This window comes from Homalodisca vitripennis, chromosome X, assembly GCF_021130785.1.
Source record: "Homalodisca vitripennis isolate AUS2020 chromosome X, UT_GWSS_2.1, whole genome shotgun sequence".
NCBI classification, from domain to species: domain Eukaryota; kingdom Metazoa; phylum Arthropoda; class Insecta; order Hemiptera; family Cicadellidae; genus Homalodisca; species Homalodisca vitripennis.
The window spans coordinates 142,352,496-142,379,376 of NC_060215.1; the positions used below are offsets into that span (position 1 = coordinate 142,352,496).

At 34.7% G+C, this 26,881-nt stretch overlaps 1 protein-coding gene across 1 annotated transcript in view; it reads right to left on the minus strand.

The window, feature by feature from the left end:
• LOC124369645 (dynein axonemal heavy chain 7-like) overlaps positions 1-26,629 on the minus strand; it is a 38,074-nt gene extending 11,445 nt beyond the window's left edge. The window contains exons 1-14 of the mRNA XM_046827697.1: positions 26,516-26,629; positions 25,365-25,582; positions 24,519-24,654; positions 23,485-23,664; positions 19,144-19,349; positions 17,953-18,118; positions 16,065-16,155; positions 14,937-15,142; positions 12,659-12,799; positions 11,109-11,254; positions 8,855-8,997; positions 5,001-5,222; positions 3,535-3,714; positions 367-645 (exon numbers count right to left, since the gene is read on the minus strand). Coding sequence (XP_046683653.1) covers positions 367-645; positions 3,535-3,714; positions 5,001-5,222; positions 8,855-8,997; positions 11,109-11,254; positions 12,659-12,799; positions 14,937-15,142; positions 16,065-16,155; positions 17,953-18,118; positions 19,144-19,349; positions 23,485-23,664; positions 24,519-24,654; positions 25,365-25,488 — 2,220 coding nt within the window. The 5' untranslated portion in view covers positions 25,489-25,582; positions 26,516-26,629. The remainder of the gene's footprint in view (positions 1-366; positions 646-3,534; positions 3,715-5,000; positions 5,223-8,854; positions 8,998-11,108; positions 11,255-12,658; positions 12,800-14,936; positions 15,143-16,064; positions 16,156-17,952; positions 18,119-19,143; positions 19,350-23,484; positions 23,665-24,518; positions 24,655-25,364; positions 25,583-26,515) is intronic.
• Between the last annotated feature and the right edge of the window lie 252 nt (positions 26,630-26,881).

The following is a 26,881-nucleotide window of genomic DNA, read 5'->3' on the forward strand; positions in this document are numbered from 1 at the left end:
CTGGGAAAATTCACCACCCTTATCCAGATTAACAAAGATGGCGTAGTGCTCCTTTGCTATTACAGAGCAATCAAAGAGCAGATGTTCAGCAGTTTTCTCCTGCTCGTCACACAATCTACAGAGCGGATCAACAGTGGTTACCATCTAACCAATGATAAAAACACATAATTCTAACACATTGTCTATTGCCTAATGTTACTCAAAGAGACTTAGAGAGAGCAAATGGTTATTTGTTGTTGAGAAAGTGGTCTTTTAACTAATTAACTGGGGCCAAAATATTTAAGCTTGAAAAGTTAAAATTTTCTTAAATATTAGTTTGTGTTTATATTAATATTATTCAGTGTGAACTGATCATTCATTCATTACCTGCAGCTGATGTACGGAGATGTGGAAGTCAACTTCTGTGAACTCATAAGGAATGTTCCAGCCTGCATGGCCGTACTTGAGCCGTTCTTGTACGACAGCGTGGAGGAACGAGAGGGAGTACAAGAGCTTGCCGAAGGCACGGTCCTTGCCGGGACAGCCATAAAAGAAGTCCTCATCAGAAATTGGCTCAGACATGAAGCTGTGCAACAGTCTTTGTTTGAGGCCAGAGAGCAAATCGGTTGTCATTTTAACACTGCCTTGCAGAAGTGACATTGGGAACTGTAACATTTGAAGCATCAAGCTTATACGTATCATGTTCATACATGGTAGCAAGTCTATTTGTCTATAATGTGGAATATCTTGTAGGTGATTTTATTTCATTCACATCTAAGGTTCCAATTACTGCCAAAACCTTTAGTGAAAATCACTAATCAAACATAAAACTCTGGAAAGAACTAAAAGCGTGTGAACTACCTTCCTAAATTCAAATATTAATGATTGAACTTGTATTTCAAGTGTGCTTGTGTAGGTTAAACTTAAATTTGATTTGATTTTTTAACACAGCCTTTCTCTACTTTATCAAACAAATCCATGCAGGTTAAAACATTTGCATCAAGCCTTTTCATCTCTAAATTTCTAGAAAAGATTTCCTGAACTGAGCTCTAACTTATTTTGTAAAACTTACTACTCTCTTAAATCACCCATCCTTAATCTTAAACTTAATTTCAATTTTTTTAATAGTTTTAATTCTGACAAGCATAAAAAATAAGTCCTGTCAAAAACCAATATTTCACCAAATCCAAACGTGAAAACTGCATGTACTCTTGAGTTTTTCCATATCACTGTTTTCACAAGCTGATTTCATCATTCCAATGGTTTCTATGGTGTAGCAAGAAGGAAGAAAATTGTAAAGAAGTGTGCTCTTTACTTAAGTCTACCATGACATAAAAATCTACAGTATCTAAATTTACTAAGACTGTCTGTCTATCCAAAGGATATTTAGAGAACTAATTGAGTTATAGAGTTGAAATTTTTCATGAACCTTCATTTCTATGTAGACAGGATCAACATCGATTATATGGTTTATGTGTCCATGGGATCTGGCTGAGCCATAGTAAAGGTTATCATCATTCACAAGAAATCCCAAGAACTAATTAAACACTAGGATGCAAGACAAGCAGATGGGATGACTTAACCACACACCACTCTACCGTATCAGTTCACATGTCGCCAACACACTACACTACACTTTGCCTTGGTGGCAATTCCGAAACATAAACCAATTCAGATTACTTCATTACTATATCATTAAGGTTACACTTAATGGATTAAATAAGTAATCGTGAGAGTAGAAATATATTATAAATAAAGTTTTATAAAAAAGTTTTAAAAATACATAATTCCATTTTACTTTGCTTATTACTTTATCCTTTCCATCTTATTCCATCCTTCCTTATATTTTATGTGCAATTGCCACCTTCTAATCACTGTTGCCCTGTGCACCTGCACAGTATGCATCGTGATGGCTCTGCTTCCCTCATGATTTCACAGATTTTTTTGAACTTGGAACAAGTTGCACAATGTTATATTTGAGAAAGAAATGCATAATACAGTTAATTAAGTTTTGTTCAGGGAAATAAAATGTCCCATAAATGTATTCCAAGAACTTTTGAGCAATAAAAAAATAAGAGATCGGTCTTCATTTACCTATATATCCTTTCATGTTGCTGAGGGACTATGATGTTTTAGTTTTTTAGGGAAATTCCAGCTTGATAATGGGAGATAAAGTGTTTTTTACAGATCCTGGATTAAATACTTTCAAAACTAGAACAGTTAATATGATAAGTTTATCATCATATTCAAGAGATACAAGGTCTGTTCGAAAAGTATCCAACCTGTATAATTTTTTCGTCATCGGACCATGGTATCTCTCGAAGTAGTCCCCATATGCTCCAAGCAGTGCGTTCACATCTTAAAGCAGTCCTGAAACGTTTGGAATGGTCTTCCTCGTGCGTCACATTACTTTGAATCGTATTGATGTCGTCTAACCGCTTTCCTTTGAGCGCCATTTTCAATTCTGGGACCATCCAAATGTCACAGAGAGCTATGTCAGGTCTGTGCAGTGACTGGTGAGCTGTAAAACTCTTGTGTTTGGCCAAAATTTGCTGACTTTAGCCAAAAGATTCAATGAATGCGTTGACATGGTATCGTAGTGAAGAAGCCAACTGCTTGAACAGAAACGCAGTCGCTTTCTTCTCACAGCATCACACAATCTTTTCAAGACTGCAGCATAATATTCTTTGTTGTTCGTTTGACCTTTTGGATTAAATTAATAGGAAACAACACCCCACAATTGGAAAAAACAATCAGCACTGACCTGTCATGTCCCCAACTTTGACTTGATTATTTGAGCCGCAGCTCACCTGAACTCTTCCAAAAGGACATTTTCATCATCCTAGACCATTTTCAAGTTGTCCAGAGCGATCTCACAGCAAAGATTTTTCTGCTATTTGTATAGTTTTTGGTATTCCAAGATCATTTTCTAGTTCACAAACAGTCAATCGATGATCACCTTCAATTGCAAGTCGCACACACTTGATGTTTTCCGGTGTCGTTGTGAAGGTCGGCCAGAATGAGGGTCACTGCCAGCAGACGTGCGGCCATTTTTAAACCGCCTGTACCGTTCTTTTATCTGTGTTGAACCCACATTTTCATCTCCAAAGGCAGTCTGTATTATTTTAATCGTTTGCATGCAACTGTTGCCAAGATTGAAACAAAATTTATGCACATTTGTTGATTAGTTCTTTTTGTCATTTTCAACAGTAGACAAATGTGAGGAATAGAAAAGTTACGTGAGACATAACTACATGTTGTGTGCAATCCAATGTGTTCAACCAGAAACTACGGCATTCAGATAGTTCGTGAGGGACTACTAGTTATGCTTGTACCCTGCAGAGGCCGCTCGGGTGCTCTGGCACTCGATAGATATAAACGTAGGTTGGATACTTTTCGGACAGACCTCGTATATTATTATGGAATGATTCTATAATTTAGTATGTGGTACCGAAGAATATGATATTTCTGCTGTACCACAAGTTCAACACCTCTGTATTGATGTATCTCTCTTTTGCTCCTTCCTAAATTCTGTAGTCAACTAAACACGTTTACCTGAGTAACAGGCGAGCAAGTAAGCCACAGCCGGAACTCCATGTTGGTGTTGTGCAGTGTCAGACTGTCACAGAGCCTCTCCAGGGTGGGCATGTAGTCGAGAGCCAAGTGACAGTTCTGCAGGCACACCCAGCTGCCATCCTCCCTGCACTGCTCCACCACGGCAGTAGCTTTATCCTCCTGTGCTCAATACACCAACACTCGGTTCTAATTTAAATCGTCTCTGCAGACAAATAATATCTACTCACAATCAAATACCTGCATACAGAATTAGAAGCCTGAATTAGAGCCTCACCGAAGAGGAATTTAAGAAAGTAAAACTTCCATAGAAAGTATTGCTAGAGATAAAGGAAATCGTCTCTGCAGACAAATAATATCTACTCACAATCAAATACCTGCATACAGAATTAGAAGCCTGAATTAGAGCCTCACCGAAGAGGAATTTAAGAAAGTAAAACTTCCATAGAAAGTATTGCTAGAGATAAAGGAAATCGTCTCTGCAGACAAATAATATCTACTCACAATCAAATACCTGCATACAGAATTAGAAGCCTGAATTAGAGCCTCACCGAAGAGGAATTTAAGAAAGTAAAAACTTCCATAGAAAGTATTGCTACAGATGAAGGATACAGTAAATCCTTTCTAAGATTCCTTATCTCCAAAATGACAAATGCAGTTAAATAAATCAAAGAACCAGAAAAAAGTGTTGACAATGAAAATCGGAAAAAAGATAAATAAGTATGGTGCCTCTAATTTATGTGGACAAAATCAATTAAAAATTGGAACTATAAGCAATTCTCTAAAACTACCTTGCTTTCGCCACCCAGTTAATCTGCTACCCCAAATCAGATCAAACAATAAGCACAATGACATTAATCCTTTTTATTTCATATATTCTATTCAAAAATATTCACAACCGTGCGTAAAACTTACTCCCACTCTAACTGCAAATAATTGATTAAATTGTTATTTATTGACTTGTATCATCATTATTATTTAAAACATAACTAATAAATCTGCAGTTGAAATGTTAAGTTGTAGTTATTTAAATAATTTGAGTAATTATAAATATTTTAGTTTCTTGCTTGGATCAAATATTTATATTAATGTTTTAAGTGCTCATCATACTAAACTACTTGCTTTTTTTAAACTATTGGTTTTATTTGTTTTTAAACTAAATTATACTTTAATATATACTTAATCCTCAGTGCTCAAAAGGACCAGGATGTCAACTATCAGCTGTTTTCTCCTCAGCTTGTATTTAATTGTAACTTAGTCTTGTATTAAAACTTGAGTATAGGTTCTTTATAAATTAAACTAACCAAGAATTGGTTAGCAATGGTGTGATCCTCATGACAGACTCAATGGGGTCTATGTAAGGATTACTGCATCCTACTTAAATGTATGAATGATTTTGTAAGCATAGCAATATGTTTCATGGAATTGTGTACTATATTGTTTATCACCTGATCCAACCCTAGAGAGATGGTATGTAACCGGTTGGAGAACTGCTTCCTCTTTGCAAACTGTTCAAGCCTAGCCAGGGGATCTGAACCTGAGGAAACCACCAACAGGAGAGGTGTGAGGCAGTTGGAGTCCTCAAACAGAGTTGAGATGTCACAATTAGATGGTCTAGTGTACTGGGACCCCATGCTGTCTACTATGTACCGGAATATATAATCCATCATCTGTGAACAAACATTTGTCATTAATTGAGTCAAGTTTTAGAATTGAAAAGATACGAGCTTGTATTATTGGTGGTGTGATATTTAAAAGTAATATAAATTATGTATTATTATATAGTAATATAAAAATAGATACAAATAATTAGATATAAATATTTGGTATTCAACAGATTGCCTTTTCTCTAGAGTACTTATGACAATCATACACATCTTAAGTGTCCTCAATTCACAGAGTTTGAATAGGAATGCTTTAAAGGCAGTGAGTACCAATACAGTGAGTGTTCTGAACATTATGACTAGAAATTATGAGACTCCAGTCCAAATTAAGAAATCAGTCGTCTTTTTAAAATCTGAACTACTGTTGATCTACTTGAAGAAATTGCTAAGATTCTCAAGTTCTTTAATAAACGGTTTAAGGAAATGGGCTAATATAGCAAGGTTTGCTAAAGAAGATGCAGGCCTCGAGTCCTTAGTTGAGATAAACTGTGAGTAAGCTGAAGCAGTTTGACATATTTCCACCAGCCGTTTCTTCTAGTTCTTCAGCTTATGCTCGTAAATATGCTTGGTTTCAAAAAATCAATATAACTAAAGACATTGTATAAAAATAGAATGATTATGACTAGCATAATCAACATATAACTAATATATAACTGCGACAATGAAAAAGTAAAAGGTTCCACTGGAACTGTTAAGACAACACGTATTGTATTGAATGCCTGCCATTGCAACTGATTCTGAGCTTGTACTAGAACAATGAGATGATAATATACATTCCACCGAGTCCAAAGAGGATATATTTTGTATCCCCCTTTTTGTTATTCTTTGTTTAATACTATTTGTTACTGATGGGGAATTTACTTGTTTACAGCTTTTTATCTGCTTTAATGTTTTGTAGTTTTTATTTATCAACAATTTAATCTCTAGTAACAAATGTTTGAATAATTTATTATTTTACTTAAAAATGTACATTTAAGTTTGATCTTAATCAAACTATAGATTAATATTTTTAATATACGATATTTGATCTAGTTTGTAATATTGAACTCAAACAAAACTAATTAAATATTGAAATGAAATGTTTATTCTCTCATTGCAATCAATTAATTGTAACAAAACAACAATAATATTATATTTCTATACCTAGTTTTTTATCAAATAAAGTTTTAATTAATTAGGATGTATTTTTCTATTCTTGAAAACTAGTTTTATAATAGAATTTTATAAAATGAAACAGAGATATAAAAGCTGTTGCAGAACTGCTTAGAGAATAAATACACATGCAAGAAAAGATAAATTTTTCTGTTTTTGCGTGGGAGTCACCATTATTTTACATTTTCAATTTGGATTTTTAATGTTGTCTCCTGTTAACCTAGACAAACCCGCACGCACACACACAAACACACATCCAATATGAAAACATATGCTATCACATGTAATATTATTGCCGTAACTATTCGATTGTGTGTCTCTTGAGGCAAAAATAATTTATGCAAAAGTAAATTTGTTTATAACTTTATTCTTTTGAATAGATTTTTTTAGTTATTCTTTAGAAGAACATATTATCTTACTTGTTTGGTTATTATTATAATTGTTTAAGAAAAATGTAGTTAGTAACTAGTTTAATACAGCAAACAATTGTTCCAATTGATTAGTATCATGATTCAAGAGCCAATCCTTGACACGGATTTTTAAGTTTTTCATTGTGGGTTTTTTATTGTAATAAAAATCGTTAGAATTTCAATGATTATTAATCGGTTTGTCTTTTAACTTAGCCATGTTGAAATCAAACAAATCCGATACACACGATGCAACAAGGCTTAAAGAAATAAATATGGCATTTCATTGCAATGCACCTTTAGCCAGAACCGCTTTACGGCTGTTGTGAACTCGTTGCAACAGTTCCGTGTCTGGTCGGTTTAGCACATTTCTACTCTGCGCTCTATATTCTTATGAAGTGTTCTCAAAAAATTTCTGTCTCTTATAAGAAACAGGTCTGTTCTCCCAAGTGTAGCTATTATCACACCAACACAGAATATAGAGAGAGATCCCCTCCTCTACGCCACATCCTCTATGCCACATCCTCTACGCCACATCCTCTAAGCTACATCCTCCACATCACATCTTCTGCATGCTGGTCCCTCTCAAGATATATTAAGCTAAGAGACCTCCAGAGTGTGTTATGCCCAGTAACCAGACATTCCTCATTGAGAACCTTTCACATAATACCAGCTGAGGCTGGTCCCAGGTTTTGGCCCACATAGAGCCCTTGACAGCCTCAGAGCAACTCCTACAAGTTGTATTTAAGAATGTGCTTAGAAGGTGTAAATTTAGATTTTGTTCTTTAGCTTTTGAAGAAAACCCCCATCACAAGCTCTGACCCAACAAAAGCTACCATAGATTTCCTCAGTAACAAAATATCTGTTCCAGAGTGCTTATAGACTCACATAACGTCTCATTAAACACTTATGACTCATGCTCTTTAGATTCTACTAGGATTCCCACAACAATAAAGAAGAAATACAGAATGCCATTAGCCCTAATAACTGCCTGAATTTCCAAGTGGATGCAATCCGTTCCTTACATCCAGCCATCATACATTACATTACTAGGAAGTCCAAGACAAATATCTCTTCATATTTTAATAGATCAATCAGAGAAGCTGTTTTATAGATGAACCGCTCACAAAGGAACCTGCGGAGAAGCAAATATCTGAGCAGCCACGTGCAGGAGGGGCTCCCTCCAGTGGTGAGGAGTGGGACAAGCATCTCCTTGTCTCTGTTTTATCAGCTGTGTGGGTCGTGTCTCGCTTGTGCCATTTTGTTTACACTGCAGCTACTTACCTACTCTCTAACTATATTGTATTTTCGTGTATAGGCCTATAACAGGGGAAATATATTAATTGGATAAACTAATTAAGCAGTGGCCAGGTCAGGGGATAGAGCAAAGCGGGCGAGTGCCGAGCAGTGGTGGGGATACTGGAGAAAGTGGCATCACAGCGGCAGAGGAGTATATTTTACCCCACCCTGTATGAACTAAAATCGCCCAATGTCTTTTTGTAAGTGGTTTACCTATAGTAGTAAATTCAAGAAGTTGGGCCAATATAACTAGCTATTACTAGAATGCATGGTTTTAGACAGGATTAAGATGTTAAACTTCAATTTCTTCACTAGTTGAACATTGATATTCTGTAAGTAACTTTTATCTTAAAAGTTTTCAAATTCCATCTTTATATCTTTCTACATTTGAATTATATTGTATTTAATTGATGTTTACTGCTATATGTCTACACATGGATAATATTGATTGTTTAATGCTTTTTATTGTTGTGTTTTGATTTATTAGTATTTTTCATTTGTCAATGTCAGTTTACTCATATGATACTTTTCTTTGGATTTTTAATGGTTTTTATGGCATAATTCAGTTTTTTTTTCAAATCTTATTTTGTGAAAATCTTTTTTAGTTTTGTTCTTTAAATGAGATATTTCTAGATTACACTCCAAGCCTTCAGTTTGCCTCTACAGTTTGTTTTCTCTTTCTCTTAGGTAATAAATTAAAATAAACAAAGTTACTTGTATGATTTGTAAAGTAAATATAGTCAGGATTTACTCTTCTGTAATATATTGAAATTGACAAACCTGATCTGGATAAATGATCTTGATCACAATTAATTTTTGAAAACGATTCAGTGAAGAATTCCACGGAGCTGGAAACTCCAAGGGAACTGTCTGTTGAGCAGATTCCCATTCCAAATGGTTGCTGGAAAAGCTGGAGGCGAATCCTGCACATATTTTCATTCGAATTGATGGTTGGTTCCTCAGGGTAAAAAATGAATAAGTAAGAAAATATAAAGTGTTTTAAAGATATGTTGCACTAGCTAACGAAATTTATTCATTTCAATACGAACATTAATGTGAGCATAGACGTAACATTGAATAAGCAATGAAAAAATATTTATATCTGTGCCTGTTTTATTTGGCTTGATTATCAAATTTTAAGTTTTATTATTACATCCAGTTTTCTGGTTCACACTGCATCAAAATATTGCTCATACAACTAAATTCTTAAAATGTTTGGTCTCACTGTGGTGTGTCATCGGCAGTTAACAGATAATAAACTGGAACTGCCAATAATACACATCTAACTGCACAGATGTGTTGAAGGGAGTAGAGCTGTACCAGGATTGGTTGAAGCTAACCAAACAGCAACCAATATGACATTGATCGATATAGCTTCTTTCACAGGCTGCCTGCTTCTTGATAGGTTAAGCTTCAACTAATCACAATGCAGCTTCACTCCCTCAACTGACCTTTACATCATGGGCAGCTTCGATTTAACATCCATTGACTGGAAATGGATCTCCACGGTGAGGCCAAAATATTTTAAGAATTTAGTAGTGTGAGAAGTGATTCGACGCAGTGTGGTTTAGGAAATTTAAGATGTTCAAGTCAAGTCAAAACATCTTTATTCATATTGCACGTCCTATACAATGAATAGTGTCACAATACATGAATATTACACAATTTTTTAAGATATAATTCTAAACTTTTAACAATTTAATTTTATAAAAGGTAAAAGAATTTTAATGGGCTTAATTAATATTTCAATAAATTCTTTTGACATTGATCTAAATTTTGTAGTATCCTGAACTGCCTGAATTTCTTTTGGATCAATTAAAACACTTTATTCCAGCATAGGAAGTTTTCTTCTTATAAAATGTAAAACATTATGTTGAGGCAAAACTATAACATTTTTATTTTGCTTATTATAATTATGTATGTCACTGTAAGTTTCAAAATTACGTTTGTTACTTCTGACATATATTACACACTCCAGTATACACATACTACATACTGTTAAAATTTGTAAGGCAGTGAAATAGGTTTATACCGATTCTTCGTTTATTTAATGTAAAATTGCCCTTAAACTTTACTTTGACATATTACAATTTTGTTTAAATTTTGAATACATGTACCGCCATATACTGAAATTCTGTAAGATTTGAGTATTGACATATTACTTAAACAGATAATCTGTTTAACACGTTCACGACGACGGCAATTTTACGTGTTATTACATATTGAGCAGTCATATATAACACAAAAATCTTCAAAATAGGTGTAAACGTTGTTTTCTATAAAACCATTCTATAATGCATAAATAATGCATTTTAGGTTGAAAAAACAATGATAAAAATGTATATGAATAACTTAAAACCAGTGTGTCATCCGTGGCACACGACGCCTATACATTGCCCTTCGCTTCAATGGGCGTCGTGTGTCACCGGTGACACACTGTTTTACTGAATCTAACCTACTCTATGCTACGATCTGCTGGCGGGTGGCGAGCCACATCACTACTTTCCCACGTTTTTCCTTGTTGTTCTCTTCCGCGCAATCATCAAGCTAACTTAGTCACTCACTTGCGGCTGCTCAGTGCTCTTACGAAGTAATCAACAGCTTGTAAACATTGACATTGTAGCTAATCCTCAGCCCACCCAGATTGTGAATAAACATGCTGAAAATAATCCACAAAATGATCATCACCCCAATAATGTTGAACCTCATGGCTTGCAGCTCAATGTTACACACAAAAAGTCAAAGTATATGCAGGAAAAAGTAATGATACGGCTAACGTTGGTCATGCACAAAAAGTTGTAATACATTTGATTGGCCGTACCTTATTTTGCTTAAAGCATATATTCCAGAATTCAATTTCTCTAAAATGTATTCAACGTGAAAATTCCACAAACTCAAATTATTATCTTAATTGTTATAAAAATGTTAATTACAACCCCGCCCATATATTCCTAACAACTAACATTTTATTTTGATGTTAAAAGTGCAGTATTAATAACCTCTTAACCCTTATTTTGAACAAAATTTGGATTACCCGTAAAAGACGAAAGCGTGTCCAGACCACAGATGAGTTTCCATGCGGATTCACTTAGCCAAGAGGTGGGATTGTTTTCGCTGGTTGTTTCACTGTATCCACCCAGGAAATAGTTTAAGTCATCTTCTCGTATTTCGTTATTTGCCCTGAAATAAATTAAATAATTGTAGCAAAATATGACACATCCATTCTCCTTATATATATTAAACATTGTATTTGTCCGTTCTACACTACCGGAAAGTTCTCAAACTTCTAAGGTGAGATGATGTATCGCTCCAAATTGTTTCAACTGTATTTTCATACAAAATAAGAATACGGAGATGCGATTATGGTTTCATGAATAATGCAAATATAATAAAAATCTCCATAGCTTTAAAAATACTTTTCATTTGAGACCAAAATCATGATAGAATTGAAAAAAATCAAGAAAATCAACAAGGTTCTAAAAAAGTTAAAAATAAATATAACATACAATAACAGTAACAAGAATACAAAACACGCAAACATTAAAAAAAGAAAGTTTTTGCTAGTCAGAATTAGTAGCATTCTACCCGCCAACAACAAAATCTTTTACTTTACTTTTAAAAGTAAGGCTCTTTAATGTTATTGGGAACGTCGTTGAACATCTTTGGGCCAAAGTAGTTAAAACCTTGTTGACCTATTTTCAGCCTTAGTCTGGGAAAGTGGAACTAACAGTCCTGGCGAGTGTTGAGCGGCCACACCCCGGCAGACAAGTTTTATAGTCAAATATGCCGACTCCCTCTGAGTCAGGACACGATTTATGAGGCAACAGGTTTGCATCCTGCAAGCAGCTTCCGTAGACAACAATTCTGATGTATTGAAATTATATGAAATTAAAATGCTTTTATTAAAGAGAGGCTGAGTTAGGGCTATCAAGTCCTCTCTACCACTCAACCTCATATTGTATACAGTAAATTTACAATAGTTTGATACAATTGCGGTAAATTATTAACTTATACTTTAAATAGGAATAACAAAATTTTGTAACCTATACAGAATTAAATGAACTTAAAACTTAAAATCTATATAATGAAATGAATTCACGAATTAAATACAAAAGAAAAACTTTATATATATTGTAACAAATACCAGAAAAATTCAAAATGAAAAACAAAAAGTAAAGACACATTCAATCACTCTAACACACCAATTGACCACATGACCGCAACAAGCAGCACCACCCGTCACCCCCACAGCAAGTCCCTAACCCCCAATGTGTATTGCAATATTGAGACACATTATCTTCTCTTCAGAGGTAGTAGACAAACCACAAAACAGAATTCTAAAGTATTTTAGTACGTACATACAATTTCACTTCAATCATAAACAAAATTTTTAATAACAAAATTCACTAACTGATATGTGTAACAATTTTTGCACAAACAACATTTTACTGTGTAATATTTAGCCCTTTTAATTGTATGACATATATTTTATACCTACATATTAGAAGTGATTCCTATTAAAACTATAAAAATGTATATAAAGAATCCATAAAAAGAAATTATTTTATAAGAGAGAATACTTACAGTTGAATTGTGGTACACAGAAGTAGAGAGAAAAGAATTCTGTGTTTTTCAAAGAGAGAGCAACATACGTTCTTATACAGGTTGTAAGTAATCCTGTCTTCGAGATATTGTAGCCGAGTTTCCATGACTTGAGATTTATTCCTGAAATGTATTAAGACATATGTACAAAAATCCAATACTAACAAACTTTTCTATGATTTTTGTTAAAATGTCTATAAAAGTGTGTATCCCAAGTATTTTTTATATAACAGTGTCTACAAACTTATTCTGATTTTTAATAAAGTACACGTATTATTGGTATTCTTGTATATACAGTTTGATGAATACAGTTATATACAGGGTTGATGAAACAAGCATCAAAACACTAAAATGCCTTGGAATTCTATGTATACAATGCAGGGCATAGCCACAGTACCTTTTGGAGATAAAAAACTATAATATTATTTATAATTATATACCATAACACCAGACAGCCCTCTTTGACAAAACTCCTTCATACATCGGACGCAAACTGAAGAATCTGCTACCTAATAACCTCCAAACTCTGATTGGAAAAATCCTCAAGAAAGAACTTCAAAAGTATCTGCAGGACAATCCGGTGTATACCTTAGACGAGTTCCTGGGTCTACTACAATGAAAAAATGCAGTTTTGACATGATTCCATTTCTTGAGGTTCTTGATGTTATTGGATTCGTAATGTACAAATAAACAAATAATATTGAATTTTACAAATGAAATAACTGAAATAAAAATTAAAAAATATATATTTGCTGTAATACCATTGTACCTGAAGATTTTTCTTCAATTGCAACACAAGATATTGTCGCTGAGTGTTTGATCGAGACTCTACAGTCTTACGGAGGCTCTACAGAGACTCTACGGAGGGTTATTAAGTTGTTCCCATCCAGATAAATAAGATCCTGAATTTTATGACCCACGTGTGGGTGGACATTGTCAAGAGCAAAATAATAAAATTACTCAGCATTTGAAACAATCCTCTTTTGTTTTTGCTTCCACATCACTGTTTATTAAGGTTTTATTCAATTGAACAGAACATTCTGAGTTTATTGTGTCATCATGAGGCAAAAAATCCACAAGCAAAACACTTTTCTATTTTCTCTCTTTCTTGCCATTCCCCAGAACTTATTATTGCAGGTGGCTGCCTACTTCATCAGACGGACATACTGCCTCTAATTTCGCTACATGAATAGGTGGCATTTCTAAACAAAACCTACTAAAAGGTAATGGCATTAAAATGTAATTGTAATATAAAATATGTGTATTACTTTATTTCTGAAATGTAAAACCAAATAAAAAATATGAGGAGTTTATGGTTGTCACAAACATGTTAAATAAATGCTATAATTATATTTTATGTCATATTTTTAAATAATATATGTTTATAAACATGGTCACACTTATAATCAGAATATTATGTAATTACTTAAAAATGTGACCAACTTTTACCATTCTTCTACCTTCTACCTGTTAGCAAGCCACAGACAGCAAAAATTGATAATTTAAAAATCTTTTGATGTATATTTCAAATGCTCCCGTTTCGAAGATCCTGCCTACTGTGAAGTACATGCTATTATTTGTTTTCTTGGAGCTAAAGGCATGAAAGCAGTTGAAATTCACTGTCAGAATTGTGAAGTTAGGACAAAACATTATGAGTGATAAAATGACATTGAAATGGGTAAAAATTGCCAAAAGAATGTCCATGATGAAAAACAAAGTAGATGACCCTCAATGATCACCAACGTTTTGGTGAAAAAAGTGAATGATAAAGAGAAAATAACATACATTTATCAATTTCTTCTTTTATCAGAGGAGTTTCTGCATGGAGTTTATCAACATGTTTTCCTGTATGACAATGTCCGTCCACATGTGGCAAAGCAAAATGCATCACAGCATAATGCTAGGAACAATTGATAATGCCCCCACATCCCCAATTTAGCGTCCAGTGACTACCATTTAATTTTTCATCACCAACTGGTCAGAAAAAACCGTGGACCAAATGTCAACGCCGCAACAACGATAATAACATTAGAATGATCACATTGCAGGCAGCAATCTTCTATGATGACAGTATAAAAGGTTATTTTTAGACATGTTAAGTAATTTAATATTAATAGCAATTATGTAGAAAAGTAGATCGAAGAGTGGAGCTTTACATCTAAAAAGAAAATTGTTGCCAAAAGTCTACTTGATTTTTGTATGCATCAAAGTAGCTATGCATCACTTATCTAAAAAACGTTCTCCGTATATAAATACTTACGCAGTATCTATAGACACACTATATGTTTTGATGAACCAATCCAAAGAGAACTGATACATGTAGTTGATGTTAACCAGATTTGTCACACAGAAGTAAAGCCGAGCCGAGTGCTCCACCACACCAAAATATTGCTTGCAATACAAATATATCTCTTCCTCCACTATTTTGGCTTCTCTTTGTTTTTCTTTTATATCCACTGATAGTGTCTGAAACATACCATTCATTATACAAGTGAAAAAAATTCCAGGGGTTTTCATATCAGTTTTGTAAATTAATAATTGAACCAATGACTATTGGAAATATTTTTATTTCAACTGTGGCTGTATTTAAGGTATTATAGTCACCTGGGCAGAATAGAATTATGGGGAATCCCATCATATCTAAACAAAACCAAATTTAACCCTTCCCACACCGTAGTCGGATATATCAGAATGGCAGACTTTGACCAAAACGCCAAATACAGTTATATATGTTATAGATTATGTCTCTTGGAGAGTTTTTTAGTTCACAAAAAGCCATCAAAACGCCCGGTGCACACTCCGGCGTTGTAAGAAAGTTAATGGATTTATTAGTAGCGTGCGAAGGGTTAATTGGCTGTGCATTAGCAAAACCTATCACTCGTGGGGACTGGCAAAATTTTGCTTCTGTCTGTCTGTCCACAGGATATTTTAAGAACAATTTGAGTTTGATGATGGAACATGTCCCTAGGGCCATAGGATTTGGCTGAGCGTTAGTGAAGCCTATAAGTCAGGAAGGTATCTTGAGATCGGATTGAGCTATAGGCTTGAAATTTAGATGATACTTAATTTTTACATATTTAAGATTGCGTTTGATGATGGTACAGGTCCCTTCGGTAGATATCTCTCATCTGGGCACAACACCATCAAAAGAACTTTCAACAACGTATACAGTATGTGCACCAGGTGACATACTTTAGTAGGATCGGTTTCAACTTGCTGCAGATTTTTTAATAACACGGTTGATCTATCAATAATGCTTACAAGTTTCTCAATACCCAGACTATACAGTTATAATAACAAGGTGATACACAACAAGATATACAGTTTGTGTATCAGATGACATACCTTAGCAGTATCTTTGTTGGGTTTCATTTTCAAAACGGTATACGACAAATTTTCCAGGATCTTTTAAATGCTGCAGTTTTGTTTTATTTTCAGAGTTTGAAATGATGGTTATCTGTATTTCGTTGGAGACAGGTCTGAAACCAAAAGGTATTTAACTTTGATTCCTAGAACAGAGGTAAAACTGCAGTCTAATATTTTATATTTGATATACCGCTGCCTTCCCAACTGACATAAAAGCGGAGATGGCCACTTCAATAAGTCAAGTTAGAGATAATGTATGGTAGGAAATCCTTGCCGACTGCTTTTATCTGTATAACTACCGTTCTCATTCTTAACTCTGTCATGTTAATATCCTTGCACTGTCAGATGGGTGAACTGACAACGATTTTGGACATAAGCAACAATACGCTTTTTATAATTCCAATAGGGTTTCGGATGTTAAGGAGAGATCTAACTGTTCGTCGAAAACTACACGGTGGAGCTGTATTTATTGAATTATATAGGATAAAATACTAAATATATTCGAAACTACATTATACTTTACTACGGGAATTGGGTATAATGTAACCCTTGCCAGCTTAATATGCTATTGTGGTACTCTAGGAAATAATAGCTTTCGGGCACGCCTATATTGAACATGAATCAAGAATCAAGAATCTTTATTAGTCATAATAACATCATTAAAATGCATTGACATCGTCACCAGAGCTTCAATAAAATATTAAATCTAAATATATTACATTAAATGTTAATTCCAGTGAAAACCTGACTGGCCAAGATGAAATAACAGTATCCTATGTATAACTAAGCATGGACAATCATAAATAAATACATGTATTAATAGATTCTAGAGAAAATAAATTAATAACATTGTAATAGAATGGTAAAACATTCAATAATAAATAAATAAATAGTACAATAACAGACAATTTAAAACAGTTACATTTAAAACATTTATGTGGGCTACAATACAGATAGGTTTAAAAATTAAAAAGAAACATCTATATTGAGATTTGCCCTAATGGAAATTTAAAGCAGAAGGATTATTTAACCCTTTGACTGCTGTAGATTGTGCAGTCAGTCAAGCCAGTGGCACTGAGGTTTTATTAGCTGAGCTTGCTCAGACGGAGTTTCATTCACCTTTAGTAACCATATTTGTTGTATATAACTATTTTGTTGTATTTTGTTGATGATTTTCTAGTGTATTTAAATTTTCCCTAAACCAAACTATTGAAGGTGTATTGGCATATTTTGATCAGGATATAAATAAGAAAGTTTATTCCACAGTTGTTTTACTATAGAAAAATTTTAGAATAGAATCCTGAAGTTTTTTAGTTCATTGTATTCTTCATGGAGTAATGACAAACTACAGTAATTTCTGTTTTCAAGTTTTCCCACTTACCCTCCCGCAATGCCCTCCCACTCCTACCAACCCTCCCCCATACGCCACACAAGATCTCACTTTGACTCTCGGCTAATTAGAACACACATCAGACAGCTACGTGTCTTTGCCAGAGCTCCGATAGCGCTGTGCGAGCGAGAATCCTCGACATTAGCTTGTGAGTATAAGGGTTAAAGAAATTGCTTTTTATATCTTAGTTTTACCCTTGACATTCTGACTCTGATGGCTGATGCATCAACCCTCACAACCTGTGCCTTGAGTGCAGGCTATTTTCCCTTTGACGCATTGAACATTCACCAGAGGAATCACCAGCACTTGAATTAGGGCTGAGAATATATCTCACATCCATAATCCTAGTGAAAATAGAGGAAGAGAGATCAAAACCAAAATTGAGTAAAAAGTACTTTGCCTGGCAATATGTGATTATTCAGTAACTTTCCTCTATGCCCAGGATCAGTATGTATGGAGCAGTAAATCAATTAATAATTAAATACCTTTGAATTAACCCTTGATTGTTTAGATAACCTACCTTTCCTTTGCAATGACGATATCAAGTAGTTTGTCCTGAAGCCCGTTAAGAGTCAAGGTGAAGTTAACGACAGAGAAGTTGTTGAACACCGTGGGAGAGAATACAGGGTTCTGCAGCCTAGTGGTGATGTATATACAAGGACTTCGCAGGTTACCACTGTCAGGTCCTGCCAACAGTTCCCACCAATCACACAGAAGGTCACTCTTTTCTAGTCAAAACATACGTTTTAATAGTGGTTGTGTAGGATGTGAAATGAAAGTGAGCAAACACTAAGGAGCAAAATGTTTGTTGTTCATCAAAATGCTGTTAAAAGTGTATCAATATTAGAAAAGATTGACAGATCAATAAAAATATTCTGCCATGACATCTATTTTCACTTCATTGTTTAGTTTATATTTTACAAATGGTGGTGCTTATTAAATCTAAAATAGTATAAAATTTTAATTATATGGTTCAATAGACCGATACTCAAGAGTATCAAAGGGTCTGACAGAATGTAAACGAAGAGTTATCACACAGCGGACAGACCATCCTTCAATAGTTGTTCCTTTGATCAAGAGGAAACTATGTACCAAGTTTCACGTCTCTAGGACGTTTCTATCAAGAGTCACATCTGGAGATAGGCAGACAAACGCACGGACTGCCATGAACACTTATGCCTCCAAAATCAATACAGTTTTCCCTTGAACCAAGAGGAAACTAAGAAAAAATTTAATTATCTAAAAATTTTCTATCTGAAGTTATTGCACAAACGGATAGACAAAACTATTTCAAGAAGGCCCTGTCTGATACTTAATAAAGAAAAACTCTTTCTAAGTTTGTATCAACTAAATCAAACATTAAAAAAGTGCACCTATTTTGAGGTTAGTACACAATTGATCTTGTAACATTTTGTAGTATAATTGATACTAACTGTTAAATTTGATACTGACAATTAGATAGATCATCACAGGTCTATTGAGAAAAGAGAATTCCCGAGGAATGATTTTAAGAACAAAGTAAAATTTCTTAATCTATTTGTTTGGATGTAAAACAGAGTGTATATTTGTCATCTTAAAATTATTTTAATATACGTAATTTATATCTAATCTTTTCATTATTAAAATGAGTCAATTTTAAACTGCATTTGTTTGTTACAAAAACCTATTTAAGAACAGAAAATAAGATCAAAGTAACTAAACAACAACATACGTTTTACAAAAAAGGGACTGAGAATGACTGCTTTTAGATCTTCTTCAACGTTTTCCAACAATACAGGGTTACCAACACTCAGGCTTGTCTCCACGATCTTCATGTAATCTTGATCTGAAGGCCTGACCACTTTGAGGTTATTGGACTTCTCTTTAGCCTTGATCCAGCGATTGGCATGCCCTTGGGGATCCACTAACAATGGACATCTGAAAAATTCAAGAGAGGGTTAAGCATTGCTTTTTATAAAATAAATGTTTAAAATTAAAATACATCCCTTGTATTAGTACAAATGTAAAAATAGTATTTTTTCAATTATTGTATCATTTACACTAATTATTTCATAATTTATCAAACAGAAGTCATCATCATTTAGAACAAATGATTAAATCGGTGAGAGTAACATACGAGTACAGTAGGAGGCACATAGCTGTGAGCATGACCGGAGCATGCGTAAAAACATTGGTCTATGCATAATCACGAGCAAGCGGGAAGATAAGCAGGGTAGTGGTAGTATCTAGACTGGAAACGCATGTAGTTCTCTACCTTACTATATCTCACCACCACCTTCACTGACCAAGGTCGTCCATCATTGTGAAATGTTTACTAAAGGTAGATTTAGTCAGATAAGATAGCAGTAGGGAAAAAGTACTGGGAGTGGCAATGGCCGATCAGTCTAAGACACTGGACTTTGGATTAGAGGTAAAGATAGCGCTGGTTCATATCCTGTCTGTACCCATAGTTCAAATGCTGTCTTTTTATCAGTACCATTGACCTTGTACTGTATCGACTCTCCTTCTTATTCTGTTTGATAAGATCCTCGCACAGTCCAGTGGTCCATTAGGACAAGCAGAATAAGGCTTATAAGGCCCTTCCTTGAAAAAAATGTGTAGTAGGTGAAAACGCTTAATATTTATTTCTGTACATTAAGAACTACTGATCTATTCAGCCTAGACAAACACTCTGAAAATTCTTTAATTCTTAGAACACTTTTATCTTTTCTAGATAGAAAATAAATTTGTAACTTTTGTGTTGGACATACTAAAATCAAATGAACTACTTTTATACATAACATAGCTATGGTGGGAAGGGTTGATTCAATGTGAATGTTGAGCTTAGCTCCAGTTTACCTTCCACTTAGTAAAGCATCTGGAATCTGATGCTGTCACTGACTTGACTTCTGGAATCTGGAGACATGCTCGTCTGAAGAGATCCAAAAAAAGTCAGCAATGAACTAGCTCAAAATGAACTATTTACATTGTTTCAACATCAGAGACACCTAGATTCCAAATACGAAACGTAAAAGCAGGCTCTACATCTCAGTCATGTCACCTTGGAAGAAGGGGAGGCTAGATCTGTTTCAACATCTTCAGTCAAAGCGAGTAAGGGAAGGTACTTCCTCCTAATGTTTATACTAGCAACAGCCTTTAACACTAAGGTAGTTCCACCCACTCCAAAAGTCATCTTCTACAGTAGAGTATCAATCTACCCCTTTACCCCAATATCTCGACATGTGTAGCTTCTGGACATCCATGGTGTAGCCCAGATGAAAGTGCCACATTGGATTTTGCTGTACCAGGGTTGCTACAGGAGTCCAATAATGAAATTCCCTGACTTTTCCCCTGATTTCCAGACCAAATTTTTCATTTTTCCCCTGACTTTTTTCGACGCAAATTCCCAGGGTTTTTTGGCAATTAATGGGTGAGCCAGCGAGCCACCTCGGCTGCCTGCTTCATGCGCCGCGTCGTCTGCAGGCTTGGACTCGGCGCTGCGGCAGTAAGTTTATTTGTGTAAAGGGGATTTTTATATTTTTCCCTGACCAACGTCGAAATTCCCTGACTTTTCCCTGACTTGAGACCGGATTCCCTGACTTTTCCCTGATTTCTCCAGTCCTGTTTTTTTTTTTTCCCTGACTTTTCCCTGACTTCCCTGATTTCCCTGACCTGTAGCATCCCTGCTGTAACCCAGTGTAGGTTCAACTGGAAGGTATAAGCCAGCCACATGTGAACCATCATGGGGAAGCAGAAATGATTTACTTATTATTCAGAGAAGACTCTCTTTACAAAGAAAAGAAAACTTGAGTTACTTAACTGTCAAACTCGATATGATTCCATAATGTTTCCTCCTGTAACTGTGATTGTGAAGCATTGGGGACAATTTGTTGGGCAACCATTGCACTTGGTCCCAGCAGGTTCACCAGTTCCATGGAGGCATGGTTTGTATTTCCTCTCTAGTGACTTATAAGTCATGTCTGCCAAAAGCCCTCTTTCATCAATAACTGTACTTGGTGAGGGTTGTACCCTTATCCAGCATTGCAGTACCTATTATAGATTTTTCATGTCATCTCCATCTTAGCTGACAAACCATCTTGGAGATGTCCCAAACATTCAGTAGGATGAACTGCTCAGCCAGCCTACTTTTACTACTAATTGCTTTATTGGATATGTAGCTAAGACATTTGACAGTGTGAGCAAATTTGCTAGCACTAACATTTTGTCGAAGTTAGGACTGCCAGATAAGTTTTGAAAGTATGTGACAAGTCTGTATGAGTGGAATTCGACTCGACGGTGCTTGGAGTGACAGATGAGGCGTAGTAGATTTATTGAGGTGACTGGTGTAAGACAGGGTGATCCGTTGTCATTCATTTGGTTTAGCCTTGTTGTGGATGTTGTTTTTGAGGGCTGTGTCTCGAGATGTCAGTTGTGAGACTGAGAGCCAGTGGGTCAATTATTTGGCTTTTACTGATGATCTTATCTCTTGTTTGCTGAGTCAAAGTGGGGTTTTTCAGACACCTCTAGATCGGGTGGAGCAGATGGCATTGGGGTTCTATCTGACCAAGTGTAGTGATTTTTGTCTTGTCCCAGCCAGAAAAGTGAAGAAGTCCAAGCTAGTTATAGCTCCCACATCCACTTTAGATGTTTACTTTCAGGGATGGTGTTACCTCGGTTTCAAACCTCAAGGTTGAGTCTAAACTGAAGAAAGTGAGTGGAGAGATTCAGTAGTACTTTTCATTGAATAACAAAGGCTTCATGGAAATCCTAATAACACTTAAACATTTTGCACTCATTTCTTATTCCTCATTTTTATCATAGTTTGGGAAAATTTGATCACTTTGCACATACCCCTCATCCTGAGCCAGTCAAGCACCTCACTGCGCCTCAATGATTTATTTGACGATAAAGTCCACAAAGTACATCAGCTAATTTATCACTGCTGTCTGTTTTGTGCCGCCAACTTGTAGTGAGTATTTAAATTTCTTACTATTTGATTTACCAATAACAATGATTTCCTTATTTTCTCTGGTTAGTTCTTAATAGCAATATTTTCCTAGAAGCCTTTACACATGCTTTCTCCCTATATAGGCTTATTCCTAGGCAATTTTAATATTATCTTTGATTCGGATATTGTAAATGAATTAAACTTTTTAAAATAAACTAACTGTGAACAATAATGAATGTAAAACTAGATAAATAGATATATTTCATAATTGTATAATAACTAAACTCAAATTTACTAAAATTGAATTTTGTTGCAACAATTTATTTTACTAAACAAGGAGTTTGAATTTTATTTTATAACACTGTATGTATGTAATAATCTTTAATTATGATTAAATTTGGTTCCTTTTGTTCTACTAACCATAAAGATTTAAAAAGAACTGGTAAGTCAAAATCTTGATTCAATAGCGTTGCATTTTATGTATTGAACCAAATATCGCAATTGTGCCAACATAATTTTGAATTTTTCAGGAATAAACTTTATTTCTCTTACAGAAGTATCAAATATACATAAAATTTACTTGATAGCCATATGACTATAATGTTATGAAAGGTTTTTTAAACTTTACAACAATTTATAATACGTACAGGTTATGTTCGAATGGATTCAGTAAAACTGAAATAACATGAGTTAGTGTTTTCCTACAGCAGATTGACAAAATAATTTTGGCCAAGTAGCTTCAGGAGCATGAAATGGAATTACACCGGTAAAGGGTTTAAAGAGGGTGAAAAGGCTAAACTTTGTTAACCTAAAGAAAGATTATGAAACAGATAATGTTGATTAACGACATAACATGGTTGCCTTAACAATATTTTATAACCATGGTTGTTATAAACAAAAGACCACACTCATCATTGTCATAACAAGTCTTATTTATTTAGTTACAAACACCTTAAGGAATATAGGACAAGTCTATCAGTTCTTTCACGTCATATACCAATAGTGTTGTTGACAAAACTCTGACTTCTTTAGAATAAAAGATGATTATATTAATCCGTTTTATACAATCTATTTACATACAACTGACTTTAAATCCAAACATTACTTGCTACAGTTATACTGTACCTGTCGGTGCATTCTAATATAACAGCATTTTGAATGGAGAATTCATCCCGTGGTAGTCCATCAATATTCCAGTTTTGGATGTTAATGTCAAATCCAAGCACATTGACAAACTTGAACTTCCCTGAACTGGGGATCTCAAGGTTCGTACACATCTCACACCAGTCTCTGATCAAGGTTTGCCTGCAATACATGTTTACACTGATCACAATATTCATTTTACTTATTTACCTTTTTTAATTATTGTGAGAGCTTATAAGTGAAAACATTTAGAAAAATGTTCAACCATGAACTGAGTAAGAGCCATTCTACTTTGGTTTTACCTCTACTATCAAAGTGAGATTAATAATTAATTCCCTCTTTAGTGGTCGTTTAACTCAAAGATTCTAAATTTAATTTGAATTTTTTAAGTTGAAATTTTAAATTAAAAATATTATATTACTTTTTTTTTTTTTTTTTTTTTTTTTTTTTTTTTTTTGTTCTCTTAGGACAAGAAGCTTATAAATTGCACTTAGTCCTGTAAGAACCTTTGCGCTGCTTCCGGAGTGATAGGATATTCAGGATGGGTAAGGTTAGGGAGTAGGTGCCGCCTCCTATCGAGATCCATGAGGAAGAATTAGGGCACTACATCTCAGTCATCCTGGAAGAAGAAGGGGAGGCCAGCTCTGAACGAGCCTCTACAGTCAAAGTAGGCAGGGGGTGGCACACCCTTGTTGAGGTTAACAAGAACCTCTGAGGTAAGGGAACAAACCCCACCAACTCCAACAGTCATCTTCCACAGTAGATTAGACCTATCGAATTGCCCATGAACCCCAGAATCTCAACATTTGCGGTTTAGTGATGTGCCGCTACTGGACATCCATAAGGTGGCCCAGATTGAAGTGGCACATCGGTGCCCAGTGGTGGGTTCAACTGGTAGGTATAAACCAGCCAGAAGTGATCCCTGCTGGGTATATTATATTACTTAGTTGTGACTTAAATTTAAAAAAATGTTTCTCCTACAGAAATTTTTAAATGGGTTATCAAGAATGGTAAACCTGAACGGAAATGTGAGAGGGGCCAGGTAGGCTATGACGCCACAGGAAAGCAAGATGTCTCCCGCCAGATTGTTAAAGGAATCTTGTAGTCCTTCCACATTTTCCATCCACCTCCCTTTTTCTTCCCCTAATCCTCCTGGAAATAAGTACGTTTAGAATAAGTACCTATCTTATAACATGCCATTATATGTAATAATCTGTTTTCAGAGATTTACTTATAAAATTTAAAATAAAACAAATATTTATAAAAGAATTACTCCATATGACACTCTTTTCTGTTCTCTCACTTGATTTGAGTTTATCCAATTGCAAAGGTCATAGAAAGTGAAATTTGGCAGATAGGTGGTTCCTGGTCAACAATTACAAGCAAAATTCTAAAATTGTCTCTGTTTTTTTTTTTTAAATTAAGCACAATTTTTAGGCTGAAAGGGCTTTTATAAGAAATGCATTACAACATTGTTTTATCCCACACAATCGCAAAAGTACAAGTTTTCATTAAACTTGACATATATGCAGGATTAATAAACAGGCATTAAAGATTTTTGGGCTCTATATAAATTAGTAATTTTTTTTAAACATTAGAAGGAAATCAAAACTGAGTGATAATAGTTTTTAAAATTTCTTGTAAGCTAAAAAAATGAATTTTTTTATTGGCTATCAATATAACAGTAGATGGATATATTAAACTCACGATGTAAGTAAATAAACTGAATACTAATTTCACTATAAGATTGATTTCATACTGCATGTAGAATTGTTATAGCCATTTAAATTTGTTATATCCGTTAACCTGTAGTCTAGACTAATATTTACTACTGTAGTGTTACCGTTAAAAATACAAATTACCTATCAGTCTTTGGGCCTTCCAAAGTTTGCTCTCGCACATGCCCACCTCATCTTCCAGCACCTTCTTGCGTTGTTGTGCAGCCTCCAGCTTGGCATTCAAGTCCATCAGCTTCTCTTCCAGCATCCTCACCTGGGCTCTCTTCTCTTCTAAGATGGCCCATTGTCGCAGCAAACTCCTTCTCTGCTATCTCCAATTTAACCTTCTTAGGAGCCACTTCCTGTTTTGAAAAATCTTAATTAAAAAACTAGTTTTATATCCGATTACATCTTCTTAAAAATCTCAAATCGACTTTTGACAAAAAATTTTCTGAGTACTAAGTTGAATTATTAATGCACCTCTCAACAAATTTTAATATAGTGTCAATAGATTTCCCACTTTCACAAGAGTTTTGTTCCAATTAGAAATTAAAGCAGTCATCACAAGATAACTGAGTCAAGCAACAAGTGTAGCTGCTCCTTGGATGGGTGACGACTGCTGAGCAATCTGTCCTTGCAAGAAGCCCACCGGCTATTGGTGATGGTTCGGAAATCACATTTAAGTTGTTAAATTAACGATTATGTAATAAAGAAGGCTCATTGCCCTCATGTCACTTGGTAAAATAGAACATCTTTTCAGATTTTAATTTAAATTAGCCTAACACACAGTATTAAGGTCTTTTGAAAATACTATTTCTATAATTCTGAGTGGTGATGCAGTTCGCCAAATGTAAGATACAACAAAGAGGCTTGCATGCTGATTATAACTGAAGTTTCATTCAATTTAATCGAATTAACGAACTGGCACACAATATTGATCTGAAGCTATGTTGATTAAGACACAGATACAGTTTTACTGATAAATTAGTGTTCTTTAGAAAAATTAGAAAATTTTAATATTTCTTTTAATTATTGAATATAAGTAGCATTTGTAATTCTAAAATTAAAAGTTATATGCTTCAGACGTGTAAGCATTATGTCATTGAAAAATGTAGTTGGCCTCTGCAAGAAATTAAAGATAATAAGGAATGTTTGAAACTGATATTAAAACGGAATAACTGTATTATTTTTCTTTTTTCACAAGAAAGACATCACAACAAATCCAATAACGAGAAATGGAAATAAGTATTTAATGTCTTTATTATTTTATAAAGTATTTAGTGAATTAGATGCACCTTTGCAACAGCGTCATACATGTCCATGGCAATGACCCACTTGCAGAGGCCTTCAGCAGCACTGGAAGCCTTGGCCACAATGTGGGGCTTAAAGTCCTTATTGGGTAAGTATTGCTTGCGGATCATCCCCATGATGGGAGGTGGGATGTTATCCTTGTCATAGTCCTTCAGTTGTTGAAGAAAGGCCATGTCTCCCAATAAGCGTTTGCTGGGACCCCAGTAATCCAGGATCTAAACATCATCCGTTAACTTTTAGTTTTCTAACATGTCAAAAATATCCTGTTACAATTCTTCCACTGTCAAAAAGAACTTTACACAAAAATGGCACTGTCTTATGGAAAGGTGGAATGGGCAGCCAAAATTAAA